Genomic DNA, 23,553 nt, shown 5'->3' with positions numbered 1-23,553 from the left:
TAACCACAACTGTTTTGTCTGCAGTTTGGCTTTACTAATAATTTAAAAAAATATATATATATTTTGGATTTAATTGTCCCCTCATTTTTTATTTACAGTGAGGTGAGTATGAGGCGCAGAGCTCTGGCGTCGGAGCAGGAGAGTGAGAAGGCGTCCCAGGGCCAGCGGGAGGCCGAGGCAGAGAGACGTCTGGCTGAGAGAGAGCGACAGGAGAGAACCAAAGAGTGTCTGAGCTGGAGGGAGAAACACCAGCACATAGCAGACAGCTTCAGAGAGCAGGAGGACCTCAAGGCTCTCAGGCAGAACAAAGGAGTGAGAGTGTGTGTGTGTGTGTGTGTGTGTGTGTGTGTGTGTGTGTGTGTGTGTGTGTGAGTGGGTGAACATTTACACTGGACGAACCAGATGCATTATTTAAAAGGTGGAGTCAGTGATTCTAGGGAATGATTGTTGTCCAAATAATAAAATACACACACACACACACACACACACACACACACACACACACACACACACACACACACACACACACACACATTTCCAAGTATGTGGTTAATACTAAACTTTTTTCCAACAGTGTCAAGCCAACATTAAGAGTTATTTCCTCTGCATGACAGAGAGCGATCAGAGGGTTAAGATACTCAGAAACCAAGATGGCAACCCAAGGAACTTTACGGTGAGGTGACTCTAGCTGTGTTCGTTAAGATTTAGATTAAATAGACAGATAGATAGACAGACAGACAGACAGACAGACAGACAGACAGACAGACAGACAGACAGACAGACAGACAGACAGACAGACAGACAGACAGATAGACAGATAGATAGATAGATAGATAGATAGATTGATAGATAGATAGATAGATAGATAGACAGACAGACAGACATATAGATGGATAAATAGATAGATTATGTTGATGACAAATAAATAAAAACTTTCTTGTATCATGATTTCATAGGAGGGAGACCCTGTGTACATCTCCAACCCTGAGTCCAGTCCTGAAGAAACAGAAAGGAGTTCGTCCAGGTAATGCTGTGGCCACAAGGGGGCACTAGACACACTCTCACTAACTATGCTGTCAGGGGCAAATCAGGTTAATTTATGGCGTTGTTTTCCAAAGCTTTTATTGTATTAGGTTAAAAAAAACCTGACCAAGGTTTCCTCGTAAAGCACCTTTCATTTTAAATTTTTAAATCCATCTTTTCCCAGGACAATGCTGAGGGTCTCTGCCCCACACACGGGGAGGGATCTGGGGCCGAGTCACTTTGATGATCTGCCTCAGGCCTCCGGAGGGGAACGACCAAACTCTGCCCCGCAACGCAGAGGACGCAAGGTGGTGGAATACTTCTGGATCCCAACCGACCAAGAATAATCAATGTTAACATACTACTTTTTTTTTTTTTTTACATTTCTAATGTGTATTCTATACTTGAAGTATTTCTTGACCCTGTGAAGCACTTTGAGTGGCCTTGTGTCTGAATTGTGCTATATAAATACATTTTCCTTGCCTTGCCTTACTACAAGCTGTAGTTTGGTCGGGCTGTGCGAGACTAGTCAATGTTTGACATTTGGTCGAAGAAAAATAAGAGCAAAAACCTTGACTGTTGTCACGGCAACAGTAAAAAACTGAGATTATTTGTGCATGTATTGGGATATCCTAAATATGTTTCTGGCATAATAATATGGCAGTACAGCCCTGGAAAAAATTAAGACACCACTCAATGTTCAGTGTCTCTTGTTTGACTATTTATAGGCATATGTTTGAGTACAATTAACTTTTTGGTTTTATAATATAAACTACTGACAACATTTCTACCAAATTCTCAATTAAAAATATTGTCATTAAGAGCATTTCCATTAAGTTATGTAGAGATGAAGATTTAAGAAAAATCCACAGGTCTCTTATTTTTTTTCTGTGTATTGGAACGCAGAGCCAGATTGTGGTATAACTCATACGAATACTATAAATGTAAAAACAGTGTGAAGCAATGTAAAGATGTGCAGAGTAAATAAAAGTGAGATTGTTTCGGTGCTCATGTTCTGGACTTTATTGACATTAAAGCAATAGTGGTGCACAATAATTAATACCTTACAGTATGATCTTAATCCATTGCCTTATGCATAAACACAGCCAACATAGCCGTGAGCACACTTCTTGGATAAAAGTCGATGTTTTCTCGTCATTGGTTAAATTATTCAGCCGTTAGAACTATTTTAGTCAGGTAGGGAGGGAGGGTCTGTTACCGTCTAATCTAAATAGGTTTACTTACATATTTTGCCAATTTAAGAAAATCATTAGATATTTACTTGTTTTATTTTTGCGTTAAGAGCAAAGTAAACAGGCCACTTACACTCCGTCGCTCAAAGTTTTGGGTTGGACGTAATTCAAACCCCACCTTTTAACAGGTACACTTTTGCACAACTTTCGAAAAAATATTTTCTTTTTAAACATTAATTCTTGCAAACCACATTAAGCGCTGTAGGAGAAAAGATCTGCTTCTAATCATTTATTGTGCAATCAGGCCAAGATTTTAAATCAAAATACTTCAGGATGTGCTCTGGGTTCTTCTTAAATCCAATTCATTATCCCAGCACAAAAAAAAAGTGAAACAAAAACAAATCGAAACAAAAGCCCATTTAACTAAGAGGTAGAAACACAGGCAACTTTGAAAACGTTAGTCGGTGGCACACCAATCATTACAACTTTTGTTAAAATATTGTAACAGTTGGAGGATAAGCATTTGCAACCACTCATGTAAATAGAATACAACAAAATGGAGAAAAACACGCAATCAAGTTAAGTTTTTAAAAGTTGACTAGACACGCACCATAATTCATTTTTGAAAGGCCTTGCCATCTTATGCCTGGCTCTCACTTCATGGAGCCTCCTTTGCAATTTATCAAACAAAAGGCTGAACGTCACATTTCGTATTTGCTTTTTAATACATGGATCATTCTGATTTTAAAAAAATCACCTTTTCACTGATCAAATCATGAGTGTGAACCAGTCTGGGCCCTTACAGAAGATCACAAAGCAGGCCTTATTTTGAGGTTCCGTTCTTTTAGATTGCATTAGCCAAAATAAATGCTAATCTGACTTAATTGAGGGTAATTTTTTAAGTGCTCTTAAACAAAAGAGTTTCCTTATGGGAAAGTTTCAAATCAGAAAAACATTGAGTTGAAATGTTAAACATGCACTACAATGAAGAACAAAAAAAAAAAGTAACAATCGAAGCAAAACGAAAACATGGTTGAGTTACTCCTAAACTTCAGAATTCATGTAGCTGATCAGAACGCAGATCCACAAAAAAAAAATCAAACCTCCATAGATTAGACAACTTTTCAAAAGATGCTTCTCTGCCTATCGTCACAGTAACGGTTGGTATCACATGACACCCCTACAAGGTACATCAAGCTTTCAGTTTATATTTCGCAAAGACAGAAGCAGCCGAGAGCCACGTGGTTAAGTGGTTAAACTAAAGCATGGAGTTTAATAAAGGAAATGCGACTGTAAAAATTATAATAATAATAAGATGGAGTCCATGATTCTTCTTCTTGGTTTTTCTCAGTCGGCGTCGTCCTCTGACTCCTCTTCCTCGGCCGTCTCCAGCCAGGTGAGCCACTGGTTGACCTGGCAACACAGCAAGAGGTTACATCATTTACCTGTCAATCTTATACATGCATTCCAAATAATCATATACTTTTCTTAATTAATTTTTTTACATACTTTGGTAGGCTGGTTTACGCACTACAAATACATTTTTTTTTTTTAAAGATAATTTTTTGGCATTTTCAAGCTTTATTAGACAGTACAGAGTTGAAATGGCGAGACGGAGAGAGAGGGGTGATGACCTGAAGAGAAGGTCCACGGGTCGGCTAATTTCTTTGCTACTATGATGTTATCGCTGTACCTGGAATAAAGCTTTTCCTTTTCCAGGGAATTCTTGTGTGATGTCTTCTTTCCATGCGAGGAAGGCTTCTTCTTCAATGATCTCCATGTCGTAGAAGTTTACAAAGTAGCGCAGCAGCATGCCTTAGAGAGAATATTGAATTATTAACGTTCTACTGGCATAAAAGGTGGAGTCAGTGATTCTGGAGAACGCTTGTCGTCAATATCACATTGTCAAAATCAATGAATATCTCCTCACGATCATCCGCTACCTTTCTGTATTGTGTGTGCCCTGAAATATGCCAGTTTACAGAGCTTAGGCTTTGTATTAACACCGGATTGTTTTTCAGTGTGCACACACACACTACATAAAAAGGTAGCGAAACGTGAGGAAATGTACACAAAAAAAAAACAAACGTATTACATTGAAGCATTCCCCAGTATAGCTGACTCCACCTTTAATAATAAACATCTAAAACCATGACATGTTGTCATTTCTGATAAAACTGCATATATGTCATATAACAGCTATATAGGTTTATTTCTAGTAGATTAACTAGGAAATGGTGGTGTTGTACCTTTAGGGAAGGTGGTGGAGTTGCAGTGCGTCTGCAGCGCGTACAGGGCGCTGACCTGGAGCTGCGTGTGGTCGTGGAGGAACTTCTGCATGACGGGTTTGAACATGAGCAGAAGCTGCTTCTCCTGCTCCAGCTGCTCTTTAGACGGAGCAGACAGCTGGTCCTCAGTCTCCACCAGGCACAGCTCCTGGGAGATGTACTGCAGGAAACTGGGGGAAAAGACAGCAGAAAGATTAGTCAATTAATATTCTATAAAAAGTTTCCTACATAGAAACAATTTGTGCCATAAATATTACAAATAAAATAAAATTTAAATGGAACTAAAAGGTGCAATCAGCAATTCTGTGTGCTGAAAAACAAATCTGGTGCCGATACACATCCTATGCTCTGTAAACTGGTAAACAAAGGGGACCCACTGTAGCTAGCAATATGTCAGGTTACAGAGCCTAGGCTGTGTATTAGCAGAAGATTTTTTTTCAGCACTGTTTCCTTTTTCTCAGCGCACACACAGTACGGACAGGTAGATGATCATGAGGAGATATTCACAGCTTTTTAACAAGCATTCTCCAGAATCACTGACTGCACCTTTAAATGCGTACTTGAATCTAAAGGATATTTCATGCAAAAGTTAAGGCTCAGTGTTGATTCAAATAGATGCCCATTGACCTGGTCATAAAGGCCATCTTATCTTATCTTTACCTGGTCATGAGTATGTTGACGAAGCCCTTGTCGGTGTGCAGCTTGGGGGAGATGTTGTCTTTGATCCACTTGTAGATGGACTGAGGAGACGGGTCGGCGGTGATCTGCTGCAGCAGCTCCTTCTCCAGCTTCAGCAGAGGGAACAGGAAGCTCAGGCCTTTACCCTCCAGGATCTCCAGCATGCGCTCCTTGTTCTGGTCAATTTCTGACAACAGAAAACAACAAAGATTCCATTAGAGTAAAGGTAGACTAGATTCATCGCTCAGTCCCTTAATCTGATTTTGAGCGAATCTTTTTTGCGCAGCTTGGTGAGACAGATTTTAGCTTCAGTGCCCCTGACTCCTGGAACTACTTACAACATGCGATCTTTGTTCTGTTGGATTTCAGACAAAGACAGCAAGGCAGAGTTGGTAGACTAATGTCACTTTAAGATAATTGGGATCGACTGATACCTGTGCTCAGGAGGCAGATAAAAATAAATAAAAACTAAACAAATAATATTCACAGACAGCCTTGTCAGTGTGACTGCTGTAGAGCTATGTAAGTGCTTTTTAAATGTTTTACCCAAATATTTAGCTAGTAATTTTTATTTTTTTATTTGAATAATTACAGATGGCTGGACAGAAATCCAAAGGTCCATTATGGAAATACTTTACACCAGTGGAGGTAAAAGTACATATTTTTTCTTTTCCAATTTTTTTTTTTGTGTTTACATTTAAGTTATACATTTAGTTTGATTTTGTTTCTCATTTGTTATTATTAAATAGTTCCATCCTATCAAATGCCAAAAAAGTACAACCATTGAAAACCCCATATCTGTCGATCACTAATTCAGAGGGTGTTAAACTGGTAACGACGGTTGCTTAGTGCTATGTAGGTATATGGTGGTAATGCTGTATGTATGTATGCTGTATGTATGCTGTATGAATGTTACCTGGGAGCATCTTCTGCATGTTAACCTTGCTCAGCGTGAACAGGTCCGTGAGCCAATCTCTGTCCTTCAGCTTGTGGGTCTGCTGCAGGCAGAGCAGGAAGAGAGGGAAGTGTGTGCCGTTCTCCAGAGGGTGAGCTAACTCCGCTACGCTAACCAGCTCCGCTATGACGGCGCGCGCTGCAAACTGGGCCAGGAAGGACTTGACCAGGGGCACGTCCAGCTCGATCTTAGGGCACTGCTCCAGGACAGAGAGGAAAGCCTGGAACACAGGGAGGGAGGGGGGGGGGGGGAAAGAGTATGAATAATGATGCAGCCTTTCCTTTTGGACAGTGACAAATATGTTACTATTAATGAGAACAACGTGTAAGGGGAAAACCTGCAATGGAGTATTAGGGCCAATTTGAGTGAGTGAGTCCGTACTGTGTACCTGCATGAAGTTCTCTCCGCTGACGAGTCCCTCGGTGTGCAGTGTGTGTATCAGGATGTGTCTGTCTGTCTGTGTGTCTATCTGTCTGTGTGTCTGTCTGTCTGTATCAGAGTGTCTGTCTGTGTGTGTGCAGTCTGTCTGTCTGTCTGTATCAGAGTGTCTGTCTGTGTGAGTGTACTGTGTACCTGCATGAAGTTCTCTCCGTTGACGAGCCCCTCCGTGTGCAGTGTGTGTATCAGGGTGCTGGCGTGCTCCTTGTCCCCGTCGGGCCGGTCCAGAGAACACACCATGATCTGACTCAGCAGCTCGGGCAGGAAGGGTTTGGGTGACCTCATCTCTCTCACGCCGCTCACCGCCTCACCAAGGTTCTTACTGCTAAAGTACTCCGTCATTATACCCTCCTGGGGAAAGGGAACATTTAAGAGCAGGGGAATGAGATAGGGGTCATTTTATCATAAATATGTTCAACTGTGTGCCTTTTGAATACTTTGTTATGAAATATGCTTTTCTGGTTTCAATTGCTTTGGTTAAAGGAATACCCTATATGCAAGGTAATGCTTAGAGTTGTGGTGGACCAATGAAAACACTGGAGGGTCACTTTTAACTTATCACAATCAAGACTTATGTAGGAAGTACCTGTACCTTAGTTTGATAATATTTGCCAATTATTTTAATCTAACCTACTTCTTCAGTCATTAGGAATATTGATTATAGCATTAGGTTATTGTATTGTATTACTGAATCATCATCTTTATTGCACACACAATGGTTTTTCTGTGTCTAATCAACTTTATTTTTTTATAATTCTATATTTTTTACTATATTATATACACACTGAAAGCAGTGGCTGATATAATATTTGTGTGTAACTTACCGTCATTTTAATCAGCTCCTCTCTGGCAGGAGGCGGTTTCTTGTTGATCTTCTGAGGTTTCTCCTGGATGGGCGGAGGGTTGGTCTTCAGGCCAAGCTGTGGAGGCTGAGGCAGAACAGTCATGTGAATATTACTTATTAATATATAGTTCCACTAAGAATCCATAACATTTTATAATCCTCAAAGAAAAAGAAATTCTCCAAAAACTTGAATTTTCTTTTAGGAAATTCTGTAGTCTTTATTTGTCTTTTAACTGGGGGCATCCGCCTGATAAGCTGCACTTGTATGCTTAGCGTCTACATGGTAGCTCCGCCTCAAAGTAGGGGAGAACGGGGTAAGTAGGCACACTTTTTACTCTAGTGAGAATTGCTCATCACCTAAACATCTTTCAATAGTCATTCCTACATTAAATTGAAGCTTAAGGTGTTGGCTTGAAATGTGTCCCTCACTTTTTCTATCTTATTGTAATAAAGAAGAAATTAATCGTCAAAGACACCCTTACACATTGTGACAACCAACCCCATCAAGGGGTCGGTTGTCACACACTATGGGGTTGTTTGTCACAATGTTATCTTAATGGGAATAATCTTAAAAAGAAGACAAGAAAGCAGAACAAAATTTGAACGTGTAATTGCATTGTCAAGTTGACAAATAGGCCTACATAACTTACTGTAGCCTTGGCAGCTGGTCTAGTTTGGGATGCACTGGGTTGTTTTGATTTTGTTGCCCTTTTTTCTTTTGCATGCTAACTGCCTTTTCCTGCTCTATTCTCTCCTTCTCTGGGGTGTCAGTGAGGACACAGCTTGACAATTTCTTTCGTTATTGTGTTCCTTTTCTGGCTGCAGCCTTTGGATAACATGTGACAACCAACCCCCCAAAAAATGTGACGACCAACCCCAACTTGAATTTCTTGCTAGCATCAAGGCCAACAACCATCTGACAACTAATTAGCTTGCTAACCACAATCTAAACTATAGTTTACCCTTCACACTTTTTATGGGTAACAAGTGTTTTGTTATAAACCCATTGTGTAAAAGCCTAGAAGAAAAATACTGAGGAGCTAAATATTTTCAATTTGACATGAAAAACACAAACAGTCCTCTCACCTCAAATTCAGCAGTCTAACTCCAAGGAAGACTATGTAGGTGACCTCTGACCCCAATTGTGGATATTTACATACCAAAATTTCACAGACATTTCGCCTTCTGGTTCCGAGATATAACGATTGTGACAACCAACCCGTGTGACAATTTACCCCGTTCTCCCCTACTTTGGTGATTTTTTTTTCAGTTTGATAAAAGGTGCATAGACTGAGCCGTAGACTAAGCCGTTGAGTTTTTTTCAGAAGTGTCTTTTTGTCGTTAGTCACCATGACAGCGACAACAGAAAGTAGCTATTGACAGCCATAGTGTTATCAATGTTTGTTGAACCAACACTGTTGTGAAATGATGACATATTGTGTCTGACCTGTCCCAGAGGGGGTGTTTGGGTGCGTGGGGGCTGGGCGCTGGGGGGCATCATGGTGGGCATCTGGGGCTGGAGCTTTGGGGCCTGGTTCTTGTTCAGGAGGAAGGACTGAGCCGGCCGCAGGCTGATCTGTGAGGCCAACACACGGCAGGACACAAGGGCATACAATACGATTAGTCAGGTTCAAATGCTTTAATAAATGAGTAGAAAGAAAAAAAAAGTCATATTAGTTTAATGCATGCCCTCATCTCATAATCGGCTTCAGCGGCCCAGCTACCAGTTTGAAAATAAGAAGAGAGGGAGGAGGAGTGAAGGAGGGGTAGGAAAGAGAGACAGAGAGAGTGTAGGGGAAAAGAGAGAAACAGACAGAGAAAGAGAGACAGAGAGAGAGATCAAAGAGAGAACAGAGAAGAAAGACTGGTAGCAGGTTTTGTTCCTCAGAATAACGCGTCTTTTTATAATCACTGGGCATGATACACTTCAACACTGGCAGGTCGGACTGCAAGATACAGCCAATGATGCCAGTGTGAATACACCTTGTGCAGTATCTCATTATCCTCATCACAATGTACTTCTATGATTTTTGGTTTATACATTGTTTAGTTCACTACACATGAAGAAAGCTGCTTTTATGTTGTCAGTACCGTAGTTGTTGTGGTTACCTCATCTGCGTTAAGCGTTCCTTTCTTGCTGAACCGTGGCGGCATGTCCTTGGACTGGACCTGCTGCTGGGCTGCATGGTTCTGGTTCTGGTTGAGGAAATGCTGGTTCTGAACCTGTGGTGATTCCCATAAACACAAAGGGAATCACTGTTTAAATCTCTGTTGTAGGAAAACATCACTCACTGTTGTTAGGCCATGTCCACACGTACACAGGTTTTTAAAAAGAACACCTATGAATTCCTGTTAATTCCCATGGAAAGTTTCCAACTTTGAAAATTCCCGGAATTTTGCAACCGTACTCGTCAAACACCATAGAAGAACATTGTGAGTATTTACATTGCATTCTTCTTCTTGAGCAAGCATGTTCGGTGGATGTAAGCACAAATTGAGGTCAGGAAAACCAGAATTTTTGAGAAAGGCTCGAGTCATGTATCATGTCACTATGAACACAGAAATACATTGTTTTACAAAAAAATCTCCCCTTTGGCCGGTGTTTTCAAAATACTCGGATTTTAGTGTCCGATGAAATGTGATGAAATCGTATCGACAGAAGGCCAAACCGCACAGGAAAAGTTACGAAAATACCATTTACGTGTGGACATGGCCTTGGTTATGACTAATGTTAAATTTCCCACTGCAGTATTACCTGGTTGGACTTGACGAAAGACTTTTGCCCCATGTCGAACTGTGACTGTGGCTGCTGGGCGTTGTGGCCGTTGAAGAGTGGGTTGGTGCGGTGGCGTCCCATGGTGGGAGAATACCGGTCCTGAATAACGCCCGGGCCGGTTCCAATCCCACCGCCTGACAAATACAAAGTATAGAGATGGTAAATCGACTTTTATAGCACTTTTTAGCTGATTTTCTCAGCCCCAAAGGGCTTTACATTTCTTACCACATTCACCCATACACACACACACACTCATACACCGATGGCATGGAGATGATGTTAGTACATATTCTACAGAAGAAAATTGACATCCCAGAAAAAAAAAACTTATTAGATAATTGTGTATTCCTTTAAACAAGAGAAATATTGGATTACCATATACAAATATTCAACCTAGGGATGATGAGGTAATGTATTTATATGTGACTGTATTATAACAATGGTTAAGCAGAATAAAGTACAAAGATGATGTTAGTACAGATTATACAGACAAAATGGCAATCCCAGAAAAAAAACATATTAAACTATCGTGTATTACTTTGAGCAGGAGACACATTGGACTATTACATATAAGAATTCAACCTAGGGTGATGACGTAATGTATTTATATTTGACTATTTCAGATCAATAATGGTATTATGACAATGGTGAAGCAGATTATACTTTGATTTTGACTAAACTCCTCAGTGATTTGACCCTTGCAAAGGCATTTATTAATAATAACTACATAAAAAAAGCATTATTTTCACTGATGGTCTCGTTTGCTGTTTCATATTTATAATCCTCATAATAATAAGATTGTTTCATAAACATTTAAATATTCCTTGTTGGAGGTTAAAGAACAACAATAAGTCCAGTTTTAACATCGACCTCTTAAAAATAAGATAAAAACTTGAGTTGTGGCTACACACGTCGTAACACCAAGGGAACAAATCCTCACCAGGCATTTGTCCAAACATGTCGGCCAGTCCCCCGAGAGTCTCCCGGTCCAGCTTCAGTCTGTTGGGCAAGAAGGGGCTTTCCAGGAAGAAGTCCATCCTCATCCCCTGAGACATGGGTGCTGGGATGAAAACACCCAAATCCTACACACACACACACACACACACACACACACACACACACACACACACAACAGAGCGGGTGTTATTAAACTGCCCAATAGCATCATTACAAGTCTTACCCAGAACTTGCTATAGTGCGTACTTTTTATAAAAAAAATAATGTTGGTTTCATTCAAGCCATCACCAACCAAGTTGTCACAAAGTTGATTAAGCCTATCAGCTCCAAAAAACTCTCCATGTATTTCTCAGTACTGCAGAGTTTACAAACTGGTGTCACCCCCCCGAGCTCAGTAAAATCCCAAGAAATGTTGTTGATTCTACTTCAAATTAAAAACCTGGACCATACAGGAGACGGTATCAAACCATGCACGATCACTGAAGGCTTACCAAATGTAGATTTTAGGACAGTGGTGTTGTAATTACTCAATAATTCCTCATGGGGGGGGGAACAGAAGTTACGCACTATAGCTTTAAATGTGGTTCATATAAAATAGTTAGCACCGCCATCATTTGACATTTTAACTGTACTCACTTTAACTGCATCCTGGACACAAGAGCATACAATACGAGCAATCATGTTAAAAAATAAATAATAATTTCATAGAAAAAAAAATCGTATTAGTTGAATCCATGCCCTCATATCTCATAATTGCTATCAGCGGCCCAGCTACCAGTTTGAAAATAAGAAGAGAGGGAAGAGGAGTGAAGGAGGGGTAGGAAGGAGAGAGAGATAGAGAATCAAAGACAGAACAGAGGAGAAGAAAGACTGGTAGCAGGTTTTGTTCCTCAGAATAACGTGTCTTTTTATAGTCACTGGGCATGATGCACATCAACACTGGCAGGTCGGACTGCAAGATACAGCCAATGATGCTTGTGCAGTATCTCATTATCCTCATCACAATGTACTTCTATGATTTCTGGATTATACATTGTTTAGTTCACTACACATGAAGAAAGCTGCTTTTATGTTGTCAGTACCGTAGTTGTTGTGGTTACCTCATCTGCGTATAAAGCCTATCAGCTCCACAAAACTCTCTCCGTATTTCTCAGTATTGCAGAGTTTACAAACTGGTGTCGACATTTTACTACTGTACTCACTTTAACTGCATCCTGGAGACAGAAGTCACACACTATAGCTTTAAATATGGTTCATGTAAATAGTTAACAACCACCGTCATTTGACATTTTACTACTGTACTCACTTTAACTGAATCCTGACCGACATTCATTAGGAAAAAGTTACGCACTATAGCTTCAACCATACACATTTTTGTTGATACACATATCAACCACCACCAGGATTTGAACTGTACTCACTTTAACTGCATCCTGTCGGACCTGGTGGATGGTCTTGGGTCCGTTGTCGATGAAAGCCTTGCGGGGGATCCAGTTGTTTTCTCGCAGTTCCACTGTGTCCTGCAGCAGGAAGCGGATCCTAGCAGGCAACTCCTTGTTGTTCATTAAGGATCGCATACGGCCAAAGTACTGATCCATTAAAGACTGGAGAAAGAAGGGAGGGGTGGGGGAGAGAGAGGGGGAGTGGAGGGAGAGTGGGAGAGAGAGAGGGACAGAGGGGGAGGGGAGGGATGGAGAGGAGAGAGATAGAGGGAGGGGGAGAGAGGGAGAGAGAGACGGAGAGAGTCAGTGAGGTCAGGCATGGCGTGCACATACGGTATAGTAGAAGCTTTACGTTGGCACTGGCTCAAAGCCAAGTGGAGCTTTAGAGGAGAATGTGTCTAGCCAGATGAGGAGATTAGCAACGACCTCAGATGACATTTGGCCCGGGAAAGACTGGCATAAAAAGTCCAGCAAAGTAAAAAAATAAAAACATAGGAGTTGTACCCAAAATGAAAAAAAAAATCTTGCAATTACCACACTGATAATAACATTTTTAGAGTGATACCGGACAAATAAATAACATAGTGGAATCTGATTGGTCGAATCTTGCCTATATAATCAAATCATGTTTTTTTTCTTCCTGTTTATTGATCCATATTCTCATTTGCAACAGTGGCTTCCATTATTTTCAAACACCAGACCAAACAGTTTGTCTTCTTGACGTGGCATGAGAATTTATTTATTGCAACTTAGTCCACTATTCATGCACACTGGGGATATTAATTAAGAGCTAATGAGTTATTTTTCAAAGTAAATTCTTGGACAGTGGGGTTTAATTGGCTGATATTTCTACCACAATAGGTGATGTTTTGCTCACCTTAGCTTTCTCATGGTCGAGCCTCGGCCCCACTGTCCTCATTATCTGACAGAGGCACTCCAGATCCTCCCCCATATCCTTGAGCTGGACTCTCTTCTTCTTTTCCAGAAGCTGCACAGATTAGGGAGAGAAATGCAGGCAGGGGGTCAGGCAAGGTACTCAATTAAAGGTGCACTGTGTAACTTTGGGTGAGTCAGAGAAGTGAAAATTTTCTAAGGTATGTTCTCATAAAAGGTGCACTATGTAACTGTGGGAGAGTCCGAGAAGTGAACATTTTCTAAGGTATATTCTCATAACTGAATAAACACACTTTCCAAGCTGGAAAATGTGATCCCTGGAACACTGTTCAGCTTCCTGAAAAGTTACTGTTACACTGTTGTTGTTTACAGCAGCAGGGTCCACAGTTTGTAAACCAATATTCTAGTCTTACATTTGGTTCAAGGCGTCCCAAAATAATTTAGTTGTAATTTATGATGATAGAATTATTCAATACTAAGAATTACATGTAGAGAAAATATATATTTTGTAAACTAACTGCAAGCTCTACAAATGCAAACAAATCCCACTTCTCTGACACTGCATAGCGCACCTTGAAGTACCGTATGCAGTATTTACTTTGATTCCAACTCTTATACAGAATTGAGAAACCATGCTTTTCTAAAAATGTAAAGAATGTAGATTTCAAAACAGACAAAAGGCCCACGTACTGTTTTGATGCACTTATGAAGGATAGATTCATGGATGAGGTCGAGCTTGCCAAGTTCCCCGATGAATTTAATGTTGCCAAGCATCTTGATCTTGGCAATGTTACGCTGCTCCTCCTCTTCAGAAGTGAGAGGGTTGTCATGTTTGTCATAGACTGGAGAGAAAGGAGGGAAAAGGAGTTAGTATTGCATATCGCACATATTGTAAATATTTTTCATCACATTGCACATTTCAATTTAACTTATCTACTTTTTACTTTCTATTCTATACATACTGTTTCAGATTGTACAAAAAAATTCCTTTGCATTACTTCGTATTTAGAATTTATCTAATGCAAATATTGTTTAGGTTTATCTTACCCTACTCTATTTTATTTTTTTTATTTTTATCTGGTTCCTGTTGCACCTTGGCCCAGTGATAAACGCCATTTCAATTCTGATGCATGTCTTGCATCAGAACTGACAATAAAATAAACTTTGACTAGTAGAGGACTTTCGGTGAAATTACTACAATATAAATAAAAATACTATGGTGAAATTTAAAAATGACATTAAGCTGTACATGATACACAAAGAACTTTAACTTACTTTCAACATTTCTTGCACGGTTTTCAAATTCATCTTGAAGTTTGGAAATTAGCAGTCTTCGGAAGGTCTAAAATAGCAAGAACAAATGTTAGACATTGGGTAGATGTACAGTAGGTTAACATGTTATTTCAATGCAACACACACGTCCACAGCAGCATATATATATATATATATATAAATAAAATTAAAAATAGAGCTGAGAAATGAGTTTAATTTTACGTTTGCGGTGCAGGGCTTGTGTTAACGGCGTCAACAACATTATTAAGAAAAGCAATCAGCATTTATCAATGGAAAGAGTGTTAGCACTCTTCTTATTATGGCCGGCTCAGCAGAAAAGAAATGGCAGTGGGGATTATAAAAAGGTACACACACACACACACACACACACACACACACACACACACACACACACACACACACACACACACACACACACACACACACACACACACACACACACACACACACACACACACACACACACCTTGAAAAACAACACTTACTGTGCTCTGCTTTTGGGATGTTTGGATCTCAGATGAAGGGCCATCAAAGTTTGGTGCGTCCTCTGCCAAGCGCAGACATAGCTGAGCATAGAGCGAGCTATACTTCGGCTCTTCTAGGGCTTTGTCTACAATCTAGAAACCACACGGAGGAGGAGAGAAAATGGTTAGTACAGCTTTTCAAAAGAGTAAAATTCAAGAACTCTATCAGCACTTTTAAGATTAAATTAAAACTTTTTTTCCTTAAGACAAAACAACAGTCACAGAGTAAATGATTCCTACTGCAGTGGGACTGACGTCTCCCCACCACCTAAGCGCTTCGAGGTCTGCCCCAGATCAGCAAAGACACAGACTATTTGAAACCAATTCTACAGCCGAGAATCAGAAGAGGGAACGCTACAAACCGGCACCCGTCTCAGTGCCGGTGCACGTGCAGAGCGACAGATGGGTGAATGGCGGAGCAGGTAAAAATCCTTCCAAATGTCTGTTTTGATGGTTTTTATCATGTTTTAACACACTAATGGATCTGAGATGATGCTAGATAACGCGCTGCTTGAAGACCGCAGTGCATTAATGTGGTGACGTAGGGACGAGGGAGGGGACCGCTAACTGCAGTAACTGACAGGATGTTAGCTAAACTGACCATTCCGCTTACTGAGCCTTTAATTTGCCCTGAGATTTAAAAAAAAAAAAAATCTGGATATTCATATCTCAGCAGTTTACACAAGCTGGTTTCACGCTTAATCCAGCTGAGTGTTTGGATAACGTGAATTTACAATTGATCGCGTGAGGAACTAGATGTCTTCAAAGGGACAGGTAAACCCAGTTATATTGCCCTCCATAAACATTCCACATACACTACAGTGAGACCAAACCAAGATTACAGAGAGTGATTGTAGAAATACATTTACTTCAAATAATTCTGCCCTCACAGTTTACATAAATCTAATCTTGATGTACTGTATTTGTATGCCATCATAAAGCAATTTGAATTGCCTCGTGTCTGAATTGTTCTATATAAATAAACTAACCTTTTAAATAGAATATTGACAATCACCTTATAAAGCTATTGGAGAAAAACACATGGATTTTCCATGAAAATATTAAAATGGAGTCAGTACTAAAATCCAAAACAAAAAAGGTCTGTCCTGTGTGGTATTCATTTCTGGGTGTGATTTTAAGTCACTGGGTCACATAATGTGAAAATAATTTATTGAAGATTTTTTTATTTATTTTTTATTCAAATATTTGTTGAAGAAAATTAGTAAAGATTACAATAATGTATTAATAATATGACCAAGTCAGCATAAGTTATTGAAAAAAGAAATGGTGTCAACTAGACAGTATTTCATTGACGATCCTCACGTCCGTTAGCCTGGCAACGCCCGCCTACCTACTTCAGCTCAATTTTTATTTCCTTCAGTAGTAAGTCTGGGTCCGCCAATAGTTTTAAACTTCAACAGACACCCACCTTCAAGTGAGTTTACATTTGTCAATTGAGCAATTCCAGACCTTCTGTACAAATGAAATGAAGTACAATGGTCTGGTAGGACCAGGCTACAAGTCAGTCTGATCAATATGGCGAAATCCAGCATTTTCCACTAATGTTTTGCAGATTTCAAACCTTGAAAACACAGGATTTAATATCAAGCATTTTCCAAACGCTGTCTGAACCCAGAGAGAGGGAGAATGCTCGGGTCATTTAAAACGTGTGGTATATGAGTCACTCGGAGCGGCCTGCCAAGAGCCGACAAAATTCATTTCCATTTAGCAGAGGCCTGAACCAGAAGAATAGAAAATGGACGCTTACCAGCAAGATGATTCCTTTGAGGACGAGTTTTGAATCTACGCCCACATTCAGGAGCTCAAGGCATAGCTTGTCAAACTTATCAGGCGTGAGTTTGTTGAGTATGCTGAAAAAAAATATGAACCAAAGAGGGAGAGAGCAGAAAGATAAGGAAGTCATTATGATTATGTATTGTCAAGATCTTGGCATGATAATATCCTCAATAGGGTTTTCCAACTAATTAGCTGCATGTAGCGATTTGTTTTTTAGGATCATCTACACGAAATCAACTTCCATCACGTTTTTTTTTTAATCCAGAGACACAGAAGAGCATGGCCAACAATCTGAGTGAAAATTATTTTTTTGCACACTATCTGTGTAATTATAATAATGAATTTTATTTGTAAGCACTTGTAATTGTTAGGAGCAATCCCAAAGGGCTAGTTATTGTAGGACAAAAGAGGAGGTAGCATCAACAGGTATTTTTGTCCTTTGCAATAGGTAATTCTTCAAATATCCACACAGGCTTGATCCTTACCCTCTCACTTTCCTGAAGATTGCATCGTGTCGCTCTTTTTCGTTGCTGGAGTTGCCGGAGTTGCAGGTGTTGCTGGAGTTGACATCTCGTCTAGTGCTTCGTGAAGGAACCCATCTCTGAACGCTTTGCCCTGGGGCTTTCCCCAGGAACTCGCTAAGGAATCACACAAAAAGACTTAAGGTGAAGTAAGCGATTTATTTATGTTAATAGAAGTGTTAAATCGCTCTTTATTCATACAGTGATCCCTTATATAGTGTGTGCGTTTCATAAAGCCGATCTCTCAGTCACTTGCTCTGCATGTAATCGGCAAATAAACTTTTAGTGGACCCCACTACTGATTACCAAACAGAAGAGAGAAAGCTACAAACCGGCACCCGTCTCACTGCCAGTGCACGTGCAGAGTGACAGATGGGTTAAAGTGTATGCGGCTGCAATGGCGGAGCAGGTAAAAATCCTTCTCAATGTCTGTTTTGATTGTTTTTATCATGTTTTATCACACTTATGGATCTGAGATGATGCTAGATAACTCGCTGCTTGAAGACATTAATGTGGTAACGTGGGGATGAGGGAGGGGACTGCTAACTAGCTAATTCCGCTTGCTGAACCTTTAAGTAAAGAAAAATACACACATGCACATATACACAATATTTATTGTTCTAGTATAAATCCTAATCACTTACGATATGTACAGGTGATTTACTTCAACTAAAAATGCTGCACTGCGAGGTCTATCCATCTTACTATTATAAAGCCCCCATAAGGGGCACAGTTAGATACACATCTCCTTTTTGCCTCATCTTATTTTTATATTCAAATACAACTCAGGTTTTATGAGTATGGATCACCCAAACAAATGCAAGATTAGATAAGAATTATTAATAGTGCTAACAGTGAGGAGTATTGTCATTGTTACAGCAGCAAAATATAATAGTGCAGATAACAAAATCATCAGTTAAGATGCAACATATAAAAATAACCAGAATGTAAACAGAAAGAAAAAAAATTATACTGAAAGTTAAGTTGTGAGTGCCTTGTTGACAATGTGAGGCACATGCTCCTTTGTTTACTCTGTTGTAAAATGATCCTGTACTGACTTGAAGGTAAATATGTCCTATCTGCAGCCGACTGGCATCAAGTTACAGGACCTCTGGGCATTGAAATCAAAGTTTACCAGAATAGGAGCCTCGTAATCACCAAGTAATCTTTTCCAGAGGGATAACAATAGTCACTGGTGCCATAGCTCTAATAATAAAATCACTATATACAGCTCTGGAAAAAATTAAGAGACCACTCCAAATGTTCAGTGTCTCTAGTTTTACTATGTATAGGCATATGTTTGAGTAGAATGAACATTTTGGTTTTATAATATAAACTACTGACAACATTTCTACCGAATTCCAATACAATTTTTTTTTTTCATTAAGAGCATTTTTTAATAAGTTATGAAGATTTAAGAAAAATTCAGACAGGTCTCTTAATTTTTTCCAGAGCTGTATATATATATTATTGTATGGTCTAGAAAAAATGCCAAAAGACGTACCTGTTGCCGACAGTCTTGGGATTGTGCTGAGGTGCACCCCTACCACCTCCTCCCCCCGAAGAAGCACTGTAGACAAGAGGGGAAGGCATTACAATACATGCAACACTGCACAAGACTAATGAGCCTGTATCTTTAAATCAAAAGGAAATGAGAATAATAGTTTCCAACAACTACTTCTTGCTACATTTCTTATATTCTGCCATGCGATGCTTTTAAATTTGTTTTTACCTTTTTTAACTTCCCTCTGACACATTATTTTGAAAGATGTACTATTCATAAAGTTTGTTACAAATAACTGATCATTTTTATCAGCTTTTTCATAAATGGTTGTGCTGTACATCTGAATTATCAACCAACAATAACCGACATCAGAATTTTTTTTTTCGTTTATTTTTTACTAATTGGAAAAAACAACTCACTCAAATGGCGGAAATATTATATGATACAAACAAACTTAAACCATATGTACGGGTCATTCAGATGCAATGTAAAAAGCAGAACAGGATATATTTTTTTACAGTGACTGCTCTACTGGCACTGTTTGTTCTCAGACATCATGGTCCACTGATACTCAAATTTTCACATGCCTGCAGCTTTTTGGCTGGTGACTCTGGACTGATTATTTGTTTATTTAGGCTGTCTACAAGCCCTACAAGGCTACCTTCAATGCATTTTTATGATCAAGAAAGACGACCAATCTGCTGCCAAACGACATGTACAAATTTAAAATTTCTCTCTGTGAAGGTGCAGCATTAAATTCGACATTAAAACTCCATAACTCACTTTGACTGTTTGATATTTAACATACAGTATCTAGGAGCGTTTAGACCCTCAAATTAGGCATTTATAAATGAATCCCGGATGTGAGATGTCCTGTTAACAGTGACAGTTTACTGTGAACTGTCTGTGTGTGTGCGTGCGTGTGTGTGTGTGTCTGTGTGTGTGTTGCCACCACCAATAGAACAACCAACATTACAGAAATCCTCTTAGGGCTTATTATGTCTAAACTACCCACCCCTACCCCCCTTTTTTAAAGGTTTCACAAAGACAAATGTCTGATAGCCATTTTGGGCTCTTTCCCACATCCTGTTTTGTTCCTAAGGCCGGAAGTCCCAGCCCAAATTACTAGCAGAGGGGCTAACCATGAAAAAAAAAAAAATAAATTCAATGCCAGATTTCCATTTTGATAATTCTTGCATAAGCTATTGTGTATTACCTGAAACGAGAAGCACCCCCTTCTGCAATCACACTCTCCACTTTGGCGGCTTGACAATGAAGAATACTCAAAAGAATAAGAATAATAGGAAGGGATGGGGGGGAAACGGTGCTGAGGGGAGAGAGAGAAAGCAGTGTAATTAGTGACTGCATGGGGGGTAGGGGAAAAACAATACATATTCATAGACTAAACTACAACATTTGCCTTAAAACACACATTTAACACGACACAGTGTGACGTAAGAACAGCGTCATTTAGCCAAAATAGCTTGATTAACAGTTTGGAAGTCACTGTCTTTGTGACGAGAAATCACGACTTGGAAAAAGGCAACCCAAACCCCCTCAACAGAAATCGGCCGCTGTCAACTGTCAACACGCTATAAGTGGGCGTGTTTGGGCAAAGTGACAGGCCGCAAGCCAAACAAAACAATAACAAAAAAAAAAAATATCCGCAGAAATCTTTGCTATTCTTTTTCTCTGCTGCAGAGCAACTAGGTGCGTCAGCTAGCCGGCTAACGCTACATTATGAGCAAGCTAGGATGCTAAAGCTTAACGTTAGCTTTGCATCAGTCAGTATGTTGTTTACCACGTTTGGGTGCTATTTGTTATCTGCAATGTGTACAAACGGGGAATACGTTGTGTGTGTCCGCGTGTGTAAGAGAGAGACATGTTTTCAGTTGCATTTGAATAGTGTTGCTTTCTTGCTAGCAGTCTTATTTTGGTGTTGAGATCCACATTAACAAGGCCCAGATTGTATTCGTTACATGAATCTACAATCTCGACAATACAAGTCTACAAATTGTGTTTTAATTGCAAATTTTTAATCCTGATCACTCATGCACAGCTGTTCTTCCCTAGAATGACAATTGCACATATATCTCACTTATGATATTTTACTGGAAAAGTTGCTATTTATATTCCTTCGGATGCCATTACTTGTGTATCTCCATCTTTATGTGTTTGTTTTGGACCATCAAATTCCTTGGATGTGTGGGAAAGTATCTTGCAATTAAATAAAAACAATTCTGATTGAGATGTATTTTATTTGTTTAAGCCTGCGAATCTTTAGTCTGCATCGGTATGTTGTTTACGACGTTTGAGTGCTATATTTCTAAGCCAATTTGATAAAATAAGAATAGATTGTACGTATGTTTTGAGAGACATGTTTGTAGTTACATTTCCATAGTGTCACTGCCTTGGCCCAAATCTTACTTTATATAAAGACATATATACACACAATAAACAAGAGTAGCCTGCAAAATCTACATTAAAATTACACCATGATGCAGTGAAAATTGGGCAGGACAGCATGGTTAGCAGCACAGGTCTCCAGTCTTATCATGCATCGCACTCGCATCATGACCGTCTCATCATATGGATTTAAAGGGCCATCTTTGAAGCAACACCGTCACAGTACATGGCATTTACTCGATGCATAACCTATTGCTTTTTATTCTCCTGTGAATAGTAGTTAAATAGGAGCCAGGCGACTGCGAAGACGCCATTTTCTATGTGAATTTAAATCAACTAGCTAATGTTATCCACCGGCTTCAACGATGACAGGCTACAGTTAGCTCGGAGGGACAGCTGATATCAGACGTTGGTGTGTTAGCTGTCGCCATTTTGGATGAGCCGGTGCGGTTTTTGCTTGCAAGGGGAGAGGGGGAAAAAAATCTTCCTTACCTTTACTAAAGCAACTTCAGTTTTGTATTGTTGTGTGACTACCAAAGAAGAAAAAAAAAACTGTTGTAAAGGAGCTAGCAGGTTATGCTAAGGGTAACAGGATAGCTAAAGACTGAGGCAGAAAGATGACCGCACATACACACACTGCTCGGCTTATTGGCGTAAACTAGCTGGCGGTGGAAAAGCTCAACAGCTTGGCGATGGGGACGGAGATGTCGTCTATTTTCATTGGGCACGTATTTGGTTTCCATGTCATTTAGGACCAATCACAAGAAAGAAAAGGCGTTTCCAATAGCGTTTTGACCAATCAGAGGCAGCACGAAGCATTAGAGCCCGCCTCCTTCAGTTGATTGACACATAATTTAACATCTGCAGTGCAGGGAAATATATTGGTTGTCTTCCCTAATTAATGGAGATGGAAATTACCGTTAGGTATAGGCCTACAATCAATTTATCTGTTAATATAAAACGTATTTGTGTATGTTTATGAATATTTTTTTTTCATATATAATAATACATAATACACTTGTCACTTTCAGATTTGTGTTGATATTCTCTTCTGCCCCTTACCACCTCCTGTCAAGGGCCCTTTTTTACTCTTGCCAGACTGTTTTTGTAAATAAGAATTTTTTCTTGACCTGGTTAGATAAAGTAGGCTATTATAAATTATTTGTATAGCATATTTTTAAAACAAAGTTAAGTTATAGGTTATCAACGTTATACCTCCCCCATAGGCCTATTACAGTATGCCTATTATACTCTATTCTATTGTACAAATATTTTATTTTACATCTAATTTTCATACTTACAATAACCATAATGCAATATATGGACCATCTATTCAGAAGAACTTAATCCCACATAAAGGCCATACATCTGCTGCAATATGAACCCAACCTAAGTTTCTCTAAATTTATAGTGCATTTTTTTAGTGTTTTAAGTCCCCTTCTGAAATACAGACAGACTTTTGTGGAGCTGATACGCTTAATTAACTTTGTGTTGTATTAACTCATTTGGCGATGGCTGGAATGTAACTCACATTATTTTATATGAAAAAGGTACGCACTAAAGCTTTAAAACAAAGTAGACCCACATACAAGTTTGATTGGATGCAGCAGTCATCTGGAGGCTTGAACCTGTGACCTTCTGATTAGGAAGCTCATCCACACTTCTCCCTCTGTGCTGACGTGGCCGATACTCTAAAAATACTGTCCATTTCCAATCACACCTCATCATTCACTAACTTCATTTTAACTTCATCCACAGCTCCCTGCTTTGGAGCTGAATTGGTCCGGGCCCGAGGGCAAGTTGTAGCGCATCACTCAGTCTGCTGCGGAGGGTCACGGGTCACAACCTAGTCTTCTCCATGAAGACAGGAAAATAATTGGGGACTTTCATAGGCGCCCCAAAACTCTCCCTGACACCTCAAGCTATAATCAGCCCTGCACCTCTCCACCTTTATACCCCTGCGCTCTGGTGCCAAGAAAACATCAGAAGAAAAGGATAAAAAGCTAGAAAGAAGATGGTT

At 39.6% G+C, this 23,553-nt stretch overlaps 1 protein-coding gene across 1 annotated transcript; it reads right to left on the bottom strand.

Moving 5' to 3' along the window:
• Nucleotides 1-2,030: 2,030 nt before the first annotated feature.
• On the bottom strand, nucleotides 2,031-21,292 carry eif4g2b (eukaryotic translation initiation factor 4, gamma 2b; the record flags this gene model as incomplete). The annotated part of the gene is made up of 21 exons (XM_080028521.1): nucleotides 2,031-3,629; nucleotides 3,910-4,031; nucleotides 4,466-4,674; nucleotides 5,165-5,369; nucleotides 6,099-6,357; nucleotides 6,711-6,926; nucleotides 7,400-7,504; nucleotides 8,867-8,995; nucleotides 9,529-9,642; nucleotides 10,175-10,329; nucleotides 11,136-11,277; nucleotides 12,574-12,756; nucleotides 13,472-13,582; nucleotides 14,179-14,330; nucleotides 14,764-14,830; nucleotides 15,267-15,398; nucleotides 17,074-17,176; nucleotides 17,588-17,740; nucleotides 19,128-19,193; nucleotides 20,344-20,454; nucleotides 21,279-21,292. The coding sequence occupies 21 exons, from the start codon at nucleotides 21,290-21,292 to the stop codon at nucleotides 3,564-3,566; spliced, it is 2,814 nt and encodes a 937-aa protein (XP_079884647.1). The 3' UTR covers nucleotides 2,031-3,563.
• Nucleotides 21,293-23,553: the final 2,261 nt, after the last annotated feature.

This window comes from Ammodytes marinus, assembly GCF_949987685.1.
Source record: "Ammodytes marinus genome assembly, chromosome: 5".
Taxonomy (NCBI): domain Eukaryota; kingdom Metazoa; phylum Chordata; class Actinopteri; order Uranoscopiformes; family Ammodytidae; genus Ammodytes; species Ammodytes marinus.
Note: the sequence above shows the minus strand (reverse complement) of the source record. Positions and strands in the feature narration are given on the sequence as shown.